Source organism: Mycteria americana, chromosome 1 (genome assembly GCF_035582795.1).
Source record: "Mycteria americana isolate JAX WOST 10 ecotype Jacksonville Zoo and Gardens chromosome 1, USCA_MyAme_1.0, whole genome shotgun sequence".
Lineage (NCBI taxonomy): Eukaryota > Metazoa > Chordata > Aves > Ciconiiformes > Ciconiidae > Mycteria > Mycteria americana.
Window position 1 is genome coordinate 125,127,608 of NC_134365.1, and position 19,149 is coordinate 125,146,756.

A 19,149-nucleotide genomic window follows, 5' to 3' on the forward strand; every position below is an offset into this window, starting at 1 on the left:
GTTCCGTGAGCAATATTTTGACAGGCAGCTGTCTGCCTCATGGTAGTCATGAAAAATTCAACTTTAAATAAATAAACAAAATAATCTGCAGTTAAAGAGAACAGATGTGTAGAGCTTGGGGTTTTATTTATTCATTCTTTTGCTCTTTCCTGCTCGAAGGCACTTATTCCTCTGAGCTGAGCTGTGCTCTGGCATGCCAGGACTCCTGATGAGGTGCCCGCCTGCTGAGCAGAGACCTGGCACGGCAGCTCACCCTGGCTGGGGATCCCTGGAGAGTCGCCTGTCTCCACAGCTACTTCCTCTGCTTCTCCAGTCCGTCGGTTTCTGGGCGTGCTTCTTGCGTGAGCTGATGCCAGGAGTCCAGGAGACCTTCCTGGGGTGCTTCACCCTGTGTAGAAACAGTCAATGAATTTCCCCGGAAAGGACAGTCGTTATCTGGCCAGCCCTGTTGCCTGGTTCAGTAGATCAGAAACCAACACAGGGCTGGATTTTTCTCATGATTCTGATAAGAGAATTCAAGAATGTATCTCAAATAAGAGAGCAACCCTCTGTGCTGCAGATAGTGCCTGATAGATATGGAAATATGAGCATACATACGGAAAACCAAAGAAAGGGCTTTAAAAGGCCAGGTTTATGACAGGACTTCTGGTACTTTGCTGACACAGAGTTTAATGTCACTGGTGGTTTATCAAACTGATCTGCGCTGGCTAATAAGGTTTCCAATAAGGTGATAAAGATACTTTGTGTTTGCCTTGTGTTTATAAAAGCAGCTACAGTGCTTGGCAATAGTTCAGACATTTTACACCTTTATCCCTTGACCTCTTTTTAGTTATCATGACTGCAGTAGTGATATATTTTAAAAGTTAGGTAAAATAATAATGGTAAGTCTGATGAAAGAGGTGAATCAAGAGGAATAGAATTGCCTCTAGTCCAGCATGATGCTGTGGAAAAGTAGTTTTTGCAAGCAAACCTGATTTTGTTTCACAACTACACACTCAGCCTCGTAAGAGGGATGACATGTGATGACATCTGGCAGAAGAAATTAAGAAGGAAATGTTAGCACTCACCCTCTGTCCACATTATGGCTGCATTAGTGTTGCTTCTTACTGACACATTCTTAAAAGTTTTCTGGTCTCAACTGAAAGACATTTTGTCATTTTTTTCCTCTTTCCAATTTTTTTAAGGGCAGACTATTTTTGTGCAACAGCTATGAAAGTGTAGTCTGGCAGTTTATGTGCAATCCTATTCAAAAATAGCAAATGGCTTCTGTTGACTTATGATGTTTACTGGGGTGAATGCTGCAAAGAAGTAGACTTTCCAGTCCAGCAAGCGAAAGGAGAGAAGGTCTCTGCATGCTGGAGACGGGAGTTCAAGCACCAAGTCACCTACAGCCTTGTGTGACCCTGAGCGTGTGACTTCTGTGTCCAAATTTTCCAATTATAAAATGGCCGCAAGCAGCACTTCTTGAAATCACAGGAAAACAAATTAGGGTTTTATTACTAAACTGTTGGGACCTATTTTGGGCAAGTTGGAAGGTCAGCCTAAGTCTCTGTTGATATAAGAGCGTCTATCTCTACATAGCAATTTTCTGTGCCAGACTAAAATGGGACACAGGCTCTTTCCTAACAAAGTACTTGAGTTTGTGATTAACAGTAAGGTTGTGAGTAGTTCCCAAGGACTTGCATTTTGCAGCATGGGGCATTGGTTCGGATACACTACTTACGCTTATTAGTGGTGCTGATAATGCATAAAGTGTTGGAAGCATTTTTCTTGTGTTGGAATATAATTGTACAAATTGACATGACACACAAGTGTGTCTTGAAAGATGAATGAGACAGAGACTACTGGTCTGTGGCCTGTAATTCCCTGGGCTGCCAGATGCAGAGGAGATCACCTCAAGGAACATGTGGGGTGCCTTTTATAATCCTCAGATGGGGACCAGTTTACAATGACTTCATCCCATATCATCCAGTGAACATGGTGAAGATCTTAATGCCACATCACATCACTGAGAGGAAGAGTCCCAAGAGCCTAACTAACTTCTGTGGTGTGTGTGCGGGTCCTCTCCCTGCGGAGTCGGGCTGTACTCAATTATTCTTTAGAGCAGTTTCTCTTGCCCTGGAAAAGAGAGGTTAGAGATATTACCCTCATGGGGTAACATGAATTTTTGTGCATATTTAGTACCAAACATGAAAAGGATTCTCTTTGCAATTTGGAAAGGCAACTAATAAAATTTCTTTGACATAGCACAAGGGGCTATTGAAAAAAGTGTTTGGAGTCAGGGTTGTTGAAGTGGAAAAAGGGAATGCATTTTTGAGCAAAAGAGCTATTTCAGCTCTCATAGGTGAAAAGATTTAATTAACAAATTTGACTACAGGATGGATGGATTCAGACCATTAAGTAGCAACACATGTTCTCTCTCGGGGCTTTCCATCTGTGGTTTACCAGCCATGCCACAACGAAAGCCTTTCGCTTTTCTGTGAAAGTGAGTCCATTTCTTAGAGCCTTCCCACAAAGCTGCATCAAGCGGTGCTTTCCTGTGCATGCGTTTAAGTTGCTTGGGACATGCAGTTCATGTGAGCCACTATCTTTAACGAAGGGAAACAGAGGGATGCTGGTGCCCAAGTGCAACACTGACCTGGGACAGTGCAATGAGCCGGTTTCAGTTCTGGAAGCAGGAGGTGGTGTACCTTTGCTCTGCTAGGTGTTGTTAAGTTGGGTGAGAAAATGATGTATCAGCCTTGCCTTAGTGCTGCCTTCAGGCTACCGCGTGGCTTTCATTGAGTTTGTTCAAGGTGTTTTGTTGTGTGAGCCAAAATAGAGCAAAGCCTGTCAAGTCTCTGTGTTGCATCGGTCTCTCCTCACCTGAGGGCTTTGGAAAGGAGTGCTCCTATGCCCTGAGGGATGCGGCTGAAAGAAAAACTGCCACTTTGGTTGGGGGCAATGGTTTGGAGTGACTTGTCTTTATGTGCTGATAGATTTAGCCAAACATCCAGAAGAATGAATGGATTTTATTTAAAATATAAACGTGGTATGTGATGACAAAAAACTCTATTGTTACAAAATTCCCAAGTCCTTTGAATGCTAACAAAGAAGTTGCCACCTAGGATTTACTTGCCTCCAAAAAATAGCTGGAAACCTACACCAAGTGAAAGTATGGATTTTGCAAGAATAAGCTGTTGCATTTAGATGTATTCAGTACGCACCGTGAAGTAGCCCAGAAGTAAATAATCCAGTCTAAATTACCTTAACAACATATTGCGAAACAACTGCTAGGTCACTTCTTACATCTCTAAACTGTTATAGCTTCTTGCAGTTGCAGAATACAGAGGTGGAAAACTGTTTTTAGAAAAGGCTTCTGTCAGTTACAGCAGGCTGTGCAAAACAACTTTGTGATAGATAGCGAGGAAATGTCTGCAGGACTTCTTACTGAACCACTAGGAAATGGTTACCCTCGCATCCTCACAGATGTTGTTCACATTTTTAAGGTGTCTGCAAGCTTGCATGCTTTCTTCAAGCAAATTCCCTTTAGGGTTTACTGAAGACTAGATATGCACTCAGAAAATATCTAACACCTACATTAATGGACATGAGAGAAGACAAGGAAAGTCTGACATTTAAAGTAACTTATGGCACCTCAGTAATCTTATCTGAGAAACACTGAGAGCTAAATGCCCTACCTGATAGGGTATGTTACAGTTGTACATTGGAAAGCAACAGAGGACAAAAGTGAAACTAATAAATAAACCAGTATTGTTCACACACATCGTTCAAGATTAGCAAATATGCAATATACTCTTTTTTGACATTAATAGATAAAATGTCTTTAAAAAACCACAATTGTATAGTCACAATCTAAACAGGAGACAGGAGCTTAATTATTTAGTTGCAGCTTCATTTATTTAAAAAAAAAACCCAAACAAAAACCCAAACCCAACAATTTCCCTATCTTGTTCAAATTGGTGAGTAAGCCTAGATTGCATCAAGTAAGGTCTAAGCTGCCCCTTCTCTTAAATGCCCTGGAGGCTGAGCCTGCACAGCCCTCCCACAAGAAAGATACTGGTGCAGTGGTGGTGCACAGCTACCCAACTCTGAGCCTCCTCGGTGGTACTGCTTCAACAAAAGCTAATTGTGCTATTGCCAAATGGTTCTGGATTCCGTGTGATGGGAGAACAGGACAACAAAACTAATTTTCACTTGGCTGGGATTTGAAAGCTGATCATGATATGAAAAATCAATGTCCTGTCTCACAGTTGACACTGGATTGCCTCCCCTACGCAAAGCTAGGACAAACAAGGTTGAGACTTAATCTCAAAAATGGTAGAATTTTAGTCTAGCAACTGGTGCAGGAGAAACCGGGTGTTTCCAGGGCTCAGTTTAAAATCATCATCTCCACCCCTCTGTGACAAGACAGGGAAAACTGCCCCACCTAGGCAAGAGAGCTAGTATTAGATTCCTCCTCCTTCAAAACGTCGTACCATCAGCAAGGTTTACTGCTGGGCTATTTTCAACCAGTTGCTCTTGGCTGACTCAGGGCTGAACCAGTGAGGCACAGGCACTGGCACAAGGAAAGTGCAGTTCTTGGCTTTCTGGGCATTCATGGACAACACAGTGATATAGTCAGCACTTTTTTTTTTTTTGGGGTGTGGAGGGATAGGGCACAAGGAGAGATTCAGTTTAAAATCCTCCCTGGAAGCTGCAGGGGAGTGCTTAGATAAAGACCAGCTGAATCAAGCAGAACTTGACCACAGTTTTTGTTCCATCCTGAAAAGGGTAAGTCCAGGTAACCCAACACTAACATAGCAGAGAGCACTATTTTTAATCCGTCAGATTTCCACAGCCTGTTCTTTCACACAGTACGCACCGGCTTCTGTCAAAAGTGGAAGTCCCCTTTTTCGGTGGAATATTCGGTAAAAAACAAAATGTTGATATCAAGTGCATTTAAAGAATGCACATTCCCTTACGCTAGCACATTCAGTGCTTAACCCTGTCATAGCAAATCCCATTTCTGGAGGACTGGGTCAAAATGTTCTACCTCGTTCTGGACACAATAACACGCAGCTGGTGAAACCAGACAAGGAAAGGATCTACTGTAGAGAGAGAGAAAAGTGGAAAAGGTCACAAATCTCACTTTGCAGAGAGTCCTTCAGTTTTGTGGGTGTCTTTTTTTTTTTTTTTTTTTTTTTTGTTTTAGCTGCCGTTCTTCACATTTAGTGGTCATCATCAGGGTAAGGAGAAGCAGCAAGAACTTCCCGTGCTCCTGAAACGTGGTGGCTTCTGCTACTAACAAAGTCCTCGATGGTGATGATGAGAGACTGGGCACTCACCAGCTTTCAGTGCTCTGGCACAGAGTAGCTAAGTCCCAATGCTTATGGCTTTCCCCAGTGCAGGAGCTCAAAACGCTGAGAGACTATCATAGAGGACTGTCCAAAGTGGTTAGCGGATGTCGTGACACAACTGTTGTGTGGACACAGCCAGTGGCTGGAACAGAAATCCAGCGGATTTGGCTGTCTCTTGTGTTGGAGAAGCTTTTTTTGCCATCTCTCTTGGCACACTCTGCAGAAATCTCACTTGTATTACAAGCAACGCTGCTACTGAGATAGGGGTGATGCTTCTCTTGACACATCTCCAGTTGCCCAAATTGTTGGCAGACTTTCCATTTAGACAGGTGCTGTAAAAACAAAACAACTTCTTTTTAGAAAAAAATCCCCCAGAAATAATGATGTCCTAGAGTTGTTTTTTTCTTACATAACCAGTGGAACAAGCTGCAAAGCTATGGAAAAGATGTATTCATGCTGCTGAGAGAGAATCAGCCGGGGTGAAGCCCTGCCTCGATACCCAAGACACTGAGGGCCCTCTGCCCTTGTGCAACAGACTGCAAGTGCCTCTTCTTCTGCAAAAAGTGCTCTCCTGCTAACATCCCCCTCCCTTGTGAAGGGATGTCAGTGTTGCCTTTGGTTTCTTTTAAGCTACTTCAGAGAACAAGATGCACAAAACTTATCTGTGGCCAAGGGAAAACAGCTCCCTGAGGCTCCTCTACAGGCAGTGAAGGGATCCCTCCAGAAAGCAATTCAGAATTGCTCCAGCTCTGAATTTCTCCTCAGTGGATCATCCTGCCCCACTGATTGTAATGGGTGTCTGGAGAGACTAACCCCACTGGGATGAAGTTACTCTTCTTCACAACCTGCCTTCCCCATAGTTTCCAAACCCTTTTTCTTTGTAACAGCTAGTCTCAGTAGGCTCTTTTTGTTTTTGCAGTATTCAGGATTCCCGCCCCCTGTGAAACAACCTGACCTTCTTTATAAAGTGAAACCCATAGATGCAGAAACATATTTAAATCAACACTGAAAAGCAAAATGCCGTGGCAGAGTGTCCCTGGGGGTGTGACCTCCACAGTGCCTTCCTCCCCATCTACCACGCATGACTCGCTTGAAAATCTCAAATGATCATTGAATTAAGCTAGACTTTCTCCAAGAGCCCATCTTTTTGCCCCAAGGTAGTACTGGCTATTTCTAAATAATTCTTGACAGATACTGGTTTCCTCTTTTGTTAAGAAAAAAACAGAACAGCAAGAAAAATGGACTGACAGAGACTTGACAACCTGCACAAACTCTCTGCCTTGGTGCTCAACTACCATTAACTCTTAGAAAGGCCTTTTTTCCTAACGTGCAGCTTAAATATCCTTTGTTTACACCTGTTGTGTGTCAAGTGCTGTGTCTGCTGGGTTAGGATGTTAAATAACTTGTCCCATCCTCTTTAAGGACTCTCTGAAGAGGGTTATTATTGTGTCCTTAATCAGCCTTGCCATCTCCAGCCTAAACAAACATAACCAATCTTTCATCTTTCATCAGAGATCACATTCTCTAGATCATTCTAATTTCTCTGGTTTTGGTCCAAGTTACCTTCAAATTGGGCTGCCCAAAAGATACTGCCTTCCATGCCTTACATGGCTCTGTTGGCAGAAAACAGCCCTCGGAGGTGGGACAGTTTCTGATATCAGCGAACCACCAAAGCTGCTGTCCCACCTCTTCTCCCACAAATGGTGCAGAGACATGCCAAGGAAAACACAGTGTCTGGAAGGCAAGCATCTTTGTTTTGTTGTTAATGAACAAATCACGCTACAGCAGCCTTCAATATGAGAGAAATATTTACTCCTGTTTATGTCACAGAGGCTTTTCTACTTACGAGCTAATTCCAGGGATTTAATAAAATAGGGCCTAGTATAAGTAAGTCTGGAGAAGAAAAAGCTGACCTTAATGAACTGCTTATGTTACGTTAATGCAGCTCACAGGAATGGAAGGAGAAAATGCCTCTTCATCTTAAGGAGAAAATTCCATCCTCCTTTTTACGTTATGCTCTACAGGAAGCAGTGTTAATGCCTGTCTGATGTTTAGCAAACACAAATGTTGCGGATCAGGCTGGGGTTGCGTGATGGGTCTGGAAAATAACTGACCATTGACCCAGTTTGTATGACCACTAAAGGAGTTCTAGAAAAAGTTTTTTCATTTAAGGGTTATTTTGCTTCTGCTGGATATTATGAATTGGGTACATTCACAGCATCTGCTAGGGCAAACTATGCTTTCACTATTACAGTTTTGGTGGGACCACAGTATTTTCTGCCTGTTTTGCAGAGATAACCAGGCAACAGTCACTTGCTTCAGCAGAAACTACCAAATGAGATATAAAATATGCATATATTTCATCCTCTCTCTACTCTTGCAAGTCCCTTGTGCTGAATTTGCTTTTCCAAATTTGTCTTGGATTTTTTTGCCCTGTTTTTATTTTTCCTCCACTGTAAATGATAAATGAATTTGTAAACCAGCTGGCCTGCAATACTGCATTCTCATTTATAAAATATACGAACACGTTGAAGGTCTAAACTGCATATTTTTTTTTTCTCTAGGAAAGGAGAGTGCTTAGTACCTTTTAAATTGGGTGTATGTATGCTCAGGTTCATAGACATGAGGCATATGATGTTCCTGTATCCCAGCTAAAGACCTTCTAGGATATGGTGCCTAAAAAGGCAGAGAACAACCATTTGGTGATGGGCACTGACATGATATGAAGTGATAAATGGTCAGTGTTGTCCAGACTTGAAAAATCAGCATTTAAAACAGATTTTCCAAGTTTGGCTCTGCCTGGCTTATAGCATAATCTACCTGTCTTGATGGCAACAGTAGCTGCGGCACAGTTGTAGAACAGGAGGGGAGGGTGGCTTCAGCCTGTACGCTCTGTGTCCCCTGTTGATTTGTCATGTCCTTTGGCCTGAACTGTTGAAGGAACTTCTGGGAACTGAGACTCTCAGGCTGCCTTTGGCAATGCTTACAGAGCCCAAGGAAAGGGCTGAGAGAAGAAGTAGGGCTACTGCTTTACATGCTTGAATTTGTAACATCCAGGAAGTCTGATCCAAAGGCTTTGTGCTGAACTTGAGTACTGAAGCTATGAAGTTAAGTCACTCTTGAGACAAATACATATTTTTAATACTTACAGTTGAGTCCTCCTTTGTCTTCATTTGGTTGGACATCTGTTGAAACAAATGCACTATTTTAAGCATGTAGGACAGATAAGTATAGTCTTTAGCCAAACAGGACTAATATTAAGCAACATCCACCAAAGTTGAAGGTTCAATGTGCTAAATGCTCTTTGGCTAGCAAAATGCAGTCTGTACTCTATTTGCTTACAATCTAGGTCACCATTTCAGCAAGGATAGATTTTGGGCTTGAAGCAACAGCCCTGCTCCATGTTTTGGGACAGAATCCTGCACCACTCTTGGGTTGTTTCTGAAGAAAGGACATGGCTCCTAGCACAGCTGCTGCAGATGCTGGGCAAGATCACTACCCTGCTTTCTCCTGGTCTTTTCTGAAGCACCTGGGCTTGCTAGCCATGAGGAAGAGGGCCTGGACTGAAAATGTGGTTTGTCCTTGTCCATGAAAAGTGTGGTTGCCCCTGCTCCATTTTCTTAGATGTTCACTTTTGTATACCTGAAAAGTTGGCTTATAGAAGTACTCAGATACATCAGCAGACTGAGTCTGGTTCACAAGATGCCTTTTAGAGCCTCCTTTTGTTCTGTCTTGCCAAGCACTGAAGAGTCCTGTGTGTGGGCAAATGCAGCGATACAAGGGTACGCATGTATAATGTGGAGTGACAGTGAGACATGCTTTATTTCTAACTTGTGGAAAGCTGCTGGATCCCAGTGGGATCTTGAACCCTTAATTACCCAGCCAGTGATTCTAAAGCTCTCAGGATTGATTTATCCTCTGACTTCTGCTTTGGATTGTGCTAAGCAGAGACAGCTACTGACCCCAGTCCTGTTCCACAGAGGAGCATCCCCTCCAGTTGTCCAGAAACAGCCTGCAGGGATCACAGCTCAGAAACTATGGCCTGAACAGGCACAAAGTCTGAGTTGCTCTCACAACCAGCAGTTAACTCCTCTGAGGCTCAGATGCATTAGCAGAAAACCATAAAGAATAACATGTTCTGGGGCACTATATGTCCTCCCCAGGGAACCCCAGGATTTTGATAACAGCATGATTTCCTGCTGTTGAGTGCAGAGAATTTACTCGTACCTTCTACCAATGCGTTGGATGACATATGAAATATTTTGGCAAATGAAAAACAATTCTTCAGATTGGGTCATGCAAATGAAGGGCCTCATTACCTGTGTAGGACACTAGTTTAGAAGATCTCCGTCTCCACAGCCAGCAGGTTAAAACAGCTAGAAGACCTATCAGGATGACAATGGAAACGATGCCAGCTGCTTGAGCACCTCGTCCATTTTTTTTCAGGTTTTTGTGACTTTCTGTGCTAGAACCATCGCTTTGCTTCTGCTGTGTGTCTAGAATAAAATAGAAAAAGGATGTAATAAGGTATAAATTTTCACATTTCATACCAGGCAAATATTTGACCACATTTTATACGCGCAAAAAAATTCTGAAGGACTAAATATTTGTGCTATTCATATCACTGTGATTCTGGTGGTATTTCTTCTGAGCAAGGCACGTCTCCAGCTTACACTGTCTAATAATACAATGCTGGTTTATTCCTCCCTGTCGTCATACTGCCTGCATCCGTCTTTCTTCCTTTTTGTTCTTTCCTGCCAGCCTTGGGAGACTGTATGTTTGAGCTTGTATCTAGACTCAGTTGAAAATAAATCTATACAGAATCTATAATGTAAATCTGATGGTATTCAGAAAAGTGGGTGAAAACCTGTTTCCCTGAAGTGAGTGACTAATTTCCACTGATTGCTGCAAACTGAAGGTTTCAAATCACATCTCTTACTCTTTCAAGTGTGGTAGTGCTTTTAGAAACCAACAAAAAATAAGATGATGAAGGTCTTTTCCCCCTGAATACAACATGACCGAATGCCATTAGGAAACTAATGACAAGGTTACTTAGATTTCTTTTAATTTGGGATAACAGCAAGGGTATGCTATCATACAAACATGCTACTGTGCAATTTTTCCTTGCGCACAGTTTTTGTTCCTGGAAATAGTTTAATCTATATCCCCTGGCTATGTTTGTGGGATCGGAGTTGTTAAGTCCAGAGTACGTGATTCCTTGGTGTGTTCAGGTAGACTAACTGTGGGTATCCAGCTACAGTTATGCAAACAATCGAACCTCCTTGCACCAGGGTGCAGAAACCCCGAGAGAAAGGTGTGGTGGGAGGCAGGACCAGGAAGGACAGGCAGGACATAAGCTCTCCCACTCCAGATAGCTGCTCTACACAGCTGTTTGGAAATCATGAAATTCACTATTGCTACTATAGCTATAACGTTTTTATAGCTTTTTTAAAATAGCTTTCTGTTTTTGTGAAGAGTTGAGTGGCTAAATACTTGTTTTTACTATTGATTACTCGTATCAGCAATAAATAGCTTCTTATACTTGTTGCTATTAGGTGTATTGTTCTACTAGGCTAATATTACCCGTTTGCTACAGGCCTGCTTTAAGTAGTGCACTGTGTTAAACTGAGTTTTGGAGACTGAAAGCAGAACTTCGAAACTAGGCAGAGTAAAAAGCAAATATGAGTGCTGCAAAGCAGTCAGGTAGGGTTCAGGAATTTGTGGATCTACTGTATGGTGTCCCCTGAAAAATAACCTGACTTCCCAAGTCATTGTGTTCCTAAGGAACCGAATGGTAAAGCCCAGTGACTGCCTTGGACACAAGAACTTCTCAGTGCTGTTGACATAACATGCTTGATGGGGTATGTGCTTCAGTGTGGAAGAAGTCAGAAGTAAACATGAAGTCCACGGCTAAGCATAACTAGCTTAAAACAAAAACTGCACTCTTCTTGGCACTTTTGGGAACTACTGAAATAATGTGTACCCCTCGTTAATGCATATCTACAGACAGACACACACTGGTTGATATATCTGCTATCTAGAAAACATGAAGTATCATGAAGGGACTTACAGTTGGCTGACAGATTTTCCCGCAGTATTTTATTTTCTACAGAGCACTCTATTTGCATGTTAGAAGTGGCTTTAACCTTCAGCGTGCTAAAAACGCTGTAAGTGCCATCGGCGTGGGGGGTGATCTTTAGCTCTGATGGAGGCAGGTGGCTGTTGTCTGTTTTATTTATCCAATAAACATTGGGCTCTGGGTATCCATTGCCGGACCTGCAGCTGAAAGTCACCTCCTCTCCAGTGCTGTCGCTGTTTCTTATCGGTCCACTGAGTATTGGTTGGCTATAACTAGCTGGAGAACAAGAGAAAAAGAAATAGTCATCAACACGTTGAAACGTACTGAAAAGACAAGATTTTGATGTGGGTTCTGAAGCAGAAGTTCTGGGTTTCGCACGACCCTCATGACTTGAAAGGGAAACACCTGCAGGTTTGGTATGTAAGCCAGAGAGCGGAGAGAATTACTGGAAGGGCAGAAGGCTGAAGCCAAACCCAAAGGAAGAAAGCAACTTCTTAAGCCGCTGTCACGCAGTCATGTGCAAGAACCCTTATATTAATGAAAACCAAGATGAAGAAAAAACACCACACTGGATAAATCAGCTGTTACAGGTGTTCTCCCAGTTTTAGATTCCCTATCTGTAACATTTAAATTAAGCAGACTTCAGTGAAGAGCTGAAGTATGTTTCAAAGTTAAGGGTACGCTTAAATGTAATATTGAAATGGCACGAACTTGAAAAGCTGGAATGAGAATTTGGGCAAATATGTGTAAGTGATACAAGTTCTTACCTGCTAAACTGAGAACCACTTCTGCCTGGTGAATCACTTTGGTATATTCAGTTTTCTGCAGTACTACACATTTGTACGTACGTTCATCGCTCTGGCTGACGTTTAGTAGTAGCAGAGAAAAATCGCCATTTTCCAATCTATCCCAGAATAACTGAGTCCTGTTTTTAAAGTGAATACACTGTTCACTTTCGTTGTCTTGACCAGAGATCAGTGCATGTACAACTGAACACTCTTCTTGATCATCAGCTATTTGCCAATATACTCGTAGATTTTTTAAGTGCAATTCTCTTCCTCGATAAATGCAACTCAGTGTAGCGTTGTCTCCAAGTTTACTGACGATGATCTTCTCCTCCAGTGCCATAACTACAAGATTAAAAGAGAGAGAGAAAAAAGGGAGGTTATGTGGCAAAAATGTAATTCTTTTTGAGTATATTCTACCACATGTGGACTCCAGTATTAGTATTTATAACAGCCAGGTGAGTGTGCTCACTTCATAGTCATTCCTACCTCCTGACTTGCCGGTGGCTAATTCTCTCTGTGTCTGTTTGTCTGTACATTTTCCAAAGGGACCTTTTACAATAAAAAGCCTTCTGCTTATTTCTTTCTCTGAGGACAACTGGTCTAAGCGTTCCCAGCCCCATGGATACCTGCATGTTTCACTTCGCATACTGACTGGGACTGACTGCAGAGACATATTCAAGTCCTAATGCTTTAATAATCACTTTTTTAAAATTAAGAAAAATGGTAAATCACCTGGTAAAACACCAGGTAAATCACAAGATGTGGAAACACTGACAAGAAAGAGTGCTAGCATTATTTTGAGACCCCCAAAAATTAAAAAGGGGAGTGTCCTGGTTTCAGCTGGGACAGAGTTAGTTTTCTTCCTAGTAGCTGGTATGGTGCTGTGTTTTGGATTTAGTATGAGAATAATGTTGATAACACACTGATGCTTTAGTTGTTGCTAAGTAGTGCTTACACTGGTCAAGGACTTTTCAGCTTCCCATGCCCTGCCAGCAAGAAGCTGGGAGGGGGCACAGCCAGGACAGCTGGCCCAAGCTGGCCAAAGGGCTATTCCATACCATATGGCGTCATGCTCAGTATAGAAACTGGGGAGAGTTGGCCGGGGGGCAGCGATTGCTGCTCGGGAACTGGCTGGGCATCGGTCAGCGGGTGGTGAGCGGTTGCAGTTGGTGGGTGGTGAGCAGTTGGGTTTTTTTCCTTGGGTTTTGTTCCTCTCTCTCTCTCTTGTTATTTTCCTTTTCATTGCAATTTATTAGTAGTATTATTTTATTTCAATTATTCAATTATTTTATTTCAGTTATTTCAATTAAACTGTTCTTATCTCAACCCACGAGTTTTCTTACTTTTGCTCTTCAGATTCTCTCCCCCATCCCACTGGGGGGGCAGGGTGAGTGAGTGGCTGACAGGGGCTAAACCATGACAGGGAGTAAAAACAGTGTTTCTCAAAGTGGGCATGTCATAGCAATGACATTTTATTGCTACCATCGGTGTCAACCTCTCAACAAATATACCCAGCTGGCAAACCAGCATGCCCAGATACCTCCAGTGACACATTCATTAGACATTTACAACCTCTCACAGCCACTTGAGGTAGGCCAGCACAGCATCTGGCTTTCAGGGCACTTTTCCTGGCCTCCGGACATGAGAAAGGCAACCTCTCCTCCTGCTGAGCAATGAGAAGGCGTGAGCTGGCGGACGAGCGATGCAGAAGGTGCAGATCAGCTACCCTGAGAGGACCGGGGCGGCTCTGACTGCAGCCTCCCTGCTGGGAGGGATGCATCACCTCTCCTCCACACCAGCAGCCGAAACCTCTCTGGTGCAACCGGTTGCTGAGACCAAAGCAGTGTGCACGTTGTAAATGTCAGAATGGGGGGTTGGGGGGGGGGGGTGTCAGGCATGGGGTTGGCTGGGAGAGATTACAGCTGGGTGAAGGGATTATGCAGGTGGGTGAATTAGGGAAAGAGAGATGACAAGAGTGAGGGTTTGGAAATGTGGAAACAGCGCATGGTGAGGTGGGAGGGAGGCAGCAATATTAAAGGGGGACATGTCTTTGTGTTGGTGCACTGGACTCAGAAATAGCTCATCTACATGCCTGAGCTGGGCACCCTGGCTTAAAAATACCTCTGAAGCAAACGCAGTACTTGCAGGGAGGAAGGCAGCATGTTCTCCAGGCCCTTATCCTCTGCTGGGTGAACAAGAAGTAACGGGCTTGAACTGCAACAAGGATGCTGCAGCCCAGAATTTGGGAAACCCCTCCTAGCAGGAGGCAAAGTGATGCTCTAGAAAGCATTGCCTGGGAAGATAGGGGCACCTCCATCGCTGGCATTATTTAGGAACAGGCCAGCTGGCATCTCTTGAAACTGAATCTAGTACAGTTTGTCCTGATTACGGGGCCTGGGACTTTCCTTGAGGACTTTGTTGAGGTCCTTCTCAGTGATTAAGCAAGAAGAGAGGAGAGGCAACTCTGAAAACATTTAAGTATCACCAAGTGATGTCCTTTAACCTTACTTTTGTTTTAAAAGGGATTTTTGGAACTGTAGTAAAACACTTGCTAATATTGGGTACTTGATAGAGTGATGTATAATTCTAGTCATAATACAAGCATGGACTTTATCCAGGCATGTTAGATCTGCTTATCAACAGACCTTACTACCCCACTTCTAAGGCCTTTTGTTGGCAGAGATAAATATGCAGGAATGTCTGTAAAGCAAGCAGAGCAATCTATGCAAGAGCATCCATAAGGTCCTTTGCTATTCTCTGTACTGAAACTGATAGAAACTAATTTTTTCTTCTTTCCCTGATGCATGTCACACTGAGGAATTCTTAAGTGTCTTGCTGAAAACATGCAGATGTTTATATTGTACATATTACAAATACTCTGTGTATTTGGCCAAACACATTAAGGGAGGGCAGCTTCGTTTTTAACTGAAGTGTTCTGAACTTACCAGCTCTCAGGATATGAAGGAGCAGTAACAGAAATCCATAGCTAAAATAAAAAAGCAAACAAGAGTATTACATGATAGACTTTAGCATCTCTGTTGTTTACGTAACCAATAAACCTAATATTGATTGTTTCAGTATAGTAGCAGAAGTGAGTAAATTAGGTACTGCTGCTACGTAATGTCCCATTAAGTATTTGCATTTTTGACAGCTGCAAAACTTCTGCTCAAACGACATAACTCTGTGGGTGGGTGGCCAAGGCCACGAATAGCAGTAAACCGCACTAATATTGGAATCGGAGCAGAAGGCATGAAGCTGGTGTTGTGCCTGTCTTTCTTGTGAAAAATGAACCATATAGACTTACTGGACAAATAGGCCCTGCAGGATATCTGATCACTGGGACGCAGCATGGCTGCACAGGCCTAAATCTAGGTCAAAGCCCTGCATCCCACCATTTTGCTGAAACTCAATGAGTTATGGTTTTATCCGGTTAAAGGACAACAAGCAGCTGACCATGCTGCCCACTGTTTTGTGCACTCAGTAAAAATGTGTAAACAGGAAACGTGCTGATAGCAGGGAGCTGTGCAAAGGTTTTGCTGGAAAGAATTCGGTGTGTTTGATTACTCCGGAGGGGCAAATCTAAGCAGGAGTTTCCCAAGGGAGTTACTCCCGCTGGATGGCATAGGAAAACCCAGTTTAACCTATCTATGAAGCCCAGGTGGTTTAACTCTCATCGCATATGGCTTTAAAAAAGATAAATGTGCAGCACTTTCCTAAGAGTTACTTTAAAATAGCCTTTCACTGCCATGCCTAGCTATGCATTGTGCTCTCCTTCCTCCAGACCACTGTGGGAAAGGAAGGGAAGACACTGGCAAGGTTTTGGCATGGGAGCTGTGTGGCTGCAGTTGCCCACGTTGATATTGCCCTGGGTGCGATAAGGTTGCAAAGCTGAGCTGACGGGCAGAGGGACACGAGCACCTGCTCATCCCCAGTTTCCCCAGCTCACTCTTGCAAGCGAGTGGGACTGTGAGGCCACACTACCTGGGTGCAGCTGGTTCCCTTCCCCAGTTGTTCTTAACCCTCAGCCAAGGGCTGGGGCAATGGGGACAGCTGTCCCCAGCAGCCCATGTCCACCCAGGAGCCAACTCCAGGGTCTCCCACCCAGACTGCTCGCCTTCTTCCCTCCAAACCAACCCTGCCCTGCCTGACCCTCCTCCCTCCAAGCCTAACCTAAGCCTACTCCCCCAGCAGCCATTTCTCACCTCACTTTTCCCCATCAGCTGTGCTTTACCCCGTCCCCTCTCTCTTCCAGGTCTCCTGCCCTTTCCCCACAGCTCCTGCCCCTTTATCCCAGCCGAGCACCAGGATTCGTCCGCCACCTCCCAGGCACAGCATCACTTCTGCCCGGCTTTACTCCTACTTGCTGCCTGGGCACAACTTGGGTCTCCTCTGTTGCAGAGGAGGGTCTCTAATTCCCACCTGCCCCCAAGAAAATTATGATCTTCCCAGACACATTTGGCTTCCCACGGAGAAAGCAGAGGACACTCCTGACACAAAATCTACCTCCACTTGAAGCCCCATCTCCAGAGAATGAGATGGGGCAAGTTTAGGGAAGAGTCAGTCTGAATTGTATTACTTTTAAATGAAGAAAACACTTTCTTTGCCTTTTCTGTGTCCTTGGAAATAGTTTCATAGATGAAGTTTCAAAAGTTTAAGTGGATGCCCAGCGTGGAACATTTCTGCTCTCATACTTATTTTAGTAAATCTGCAGTCAGCCCGAAAGTGAGTCTCCCAAGTAAGCGTGCCTAAACACTCCAGGGAGGCAGCTCTGCTCTGTTCTGGCTCTGGCAGTGACTTTTGGTGGCTTTTGCACGTGGTCTTGTATTGTATTTCTGTTGTATTTTGTACCTGTGCAGGAGCCATCACTTTTGTGCCAGGCTTGTAGAGGTCTGTCTTGACAAGCTCACCTGAATGTAGTTCTTAATCCCGTGGCTGTGCTTGTTTTATTGTTCCCCACCCAAGTTAGAAACTATGGATATAGTCAGTCATTTGAATTAAACGGAGAACAACAATTGACTGATCTTTATGGGACTTTTCAGGGAATTTCCCATGGCAGGTGTTTGCTGATGCCAACAAACATTTAGCTAGTCAGCCAGAACTGATTCTCTAATGTATGTATACAAAGCATGCCTTGATTTCTTATTTTAATGAATGATGCCACAGTTAAGATCGGACAGATCTAGAGATGCTCATCCTCTTACTTGGAGGAGGCTGCAGCTGTGGCAGTGCGGGGGCAGGGTCAGCCCACCACGTTCCCCTGGAATCGCTTTAATGCCAAGCTCCTGTTGGAAAAAGGGAGAAATGCTCTTGCCTGCAGAGAAACCTCCCTTTTGCCGCGTACGTACGCTCACCTCCTGCGTCCATCACGCTGGCAGTGCGCTCCACCAAGCGCAGGTGTAACTGCATTAGTTTCTTAGGTTCTCTCTCTCCTTTATTTATTTGTTATAAAACATTTTAAATTTTTTAAAGTTTTTTTTTCCTTTCTCAATTCTTTCCCACACCTTCCCCTTCTACACATTTTTTAAAATGTCATGTGAAACGGGAGAAAGTTGCGCTTCCTCTTTCATACATTCTTGTTTGGTGAGATTATTCTTCCTAGCAGCATCTCAACTTTTTCATGCGCTGTTTATTTTGGAGTCATGGGATGTTGCTGTTCAGGCATAGACTGGCCAGACAGAAGGTGTCCCGCTGCTTGCCATAATAATTTTGGGGCTTTTGCTCTGCTGGTAAGATTTGCTTTATCCCCTAACCTTGCAGCGACATCGCTCTTCTCGCATCAGCGGGTGCCCTAAATAGGTTCTCTCTCAAGCTTTTCTAACACCTACCGTAAAGCAACACTCAACTGGGCAATAAAACCCGGTGGGCCTGCTTGCCTTCTCCCATCATTCACGTTGGGGCCAAAAGGCTCCTTAAAATGCCAATTAATTGCCTGCAGTCTTCCACGCGGTGGGTGACAAACTACGGACGGGTGGGGCCTCTGCGTGGGCAGACCCCCTGCGTGGGCAGACCCCCTATGCCAGGCGCAGCCCGGCCGCGGAGGCTGCATCGCAAACCCCGGCTCCCCGGCGGCTACGGGCACCCGGCAGAGCTGCTGGCCCCGGCCGCGCAGCCAGCACCGTGCCCGTGCCGGCCGGCAGCGGGGAGCGGCTGCCGGGCCGGTCTAACGCCGCAACGCGCTGTCCGGGGCTCCGGAGGGGACCCCGCGCTCCGCCTCGCCCCAGTCTCCATTCAAGAAGCCCGCCCCCGCCAGAACTTTTCCTGCCCGCTGCATTGCAATGAAACTCGCATTTTTCGAGGGGGGGGCGTGTATCTCGCTGCCCCCGAGCAAGCAGCCCGGCAAACGGCCGGCTTGTGCCCCCGTGCCCAGCCGCAGGCGTGCGGGGCGGCAGCTCCCCCTCCCCCGGGGCCCCGGGCCGCCACTCACCCTCGCGGCTCCATCGCGGGAGGCGGGCGGCTGCCCGAGCCGAGCCGTGCCGTGCCGTGCCGTGCCGTGCCGTGCCGTGCTGTGCCACGGCCAGCCGACGGCTGCCCGGTTTAGGCCATTCCCCTTTCCCTACCACGCCTCCTCCCGCCGGGGATTTCCGCCTTCCGTGCGCACCCGGAGCCGGTGTGCGGCCAGTCCCGCTACCGGGGCACGGTGCAAACGGGGCGCCTTGCGACCGGCACCCGGACCGCCGGCAAAGCCCTTGCCTGGGCTTGAGGGCCGGCCCCTTGTCCCGCTTCGGCCCCGCACGCCGGGCGCTGCGGTCCGAGAGAGGCCGGCCCCGTCCCCGCGGCGTGGAGGGTCTCAGGCACTCGCCCGTCCCCGCTGAGCCCGTTCCAAAGCCTCGCCGGGCCGCTTGGCAGGAGCTCCCGACCCCCGCAAAGCCGTCGCCCCCCGCGGGGAGGGTGCCTGTGCCCCTTCAGGCGGGGCGCCCCTCACCGCCGGCTCTGGGCGCTGCTG

The 19,149-nt window shown here is 45.3% G+C and overlaps 1 protein-coding gene across 2 annotated transcripts; it reads right to left on the bottom strand.

Moving 5' to 3' along the window:
- Nucleotides 1–119: 119 nt before the first annotated feature.
- On the bottom strand, nt 120–18,785 carry ICOSLG (inducible T cell costimulator ligand). 2 transcript variants are annotated; one of them, XM_075519799.1, is made up of 7 exons: nt 18,631–18,785; nt 15,152–15,192; nt 12,186–12,548; nt 11,410–11,694; nt 9,659–9,835; nt 8,489–8,524; nt 120–388 (listed from the first exon to the last, which is right to left on the bottom strand). In XM_075519799.1, exons 1-7 carry the CDS (start codon nt 18,642–18,644, stop codon nt 384–386), a joined length of 921 nt encoding a protein of 306 aa, XP_075375914.1. In that variant the 5' UTR covers nt 18,645–18,785; the 3' UTR covers nt 120–383. The 2 variants fall into 2 exon arrangements, with proteins under 2 accessions (XP_075375914.1, XP_075375905.1); XM_075519790.1 differs by lacking the exon at nt 120–388 and adding an exon at nt 3,910–5,671.
- Nucleotides 18,786–19,149: the final 364 nt, after the last annotated feature.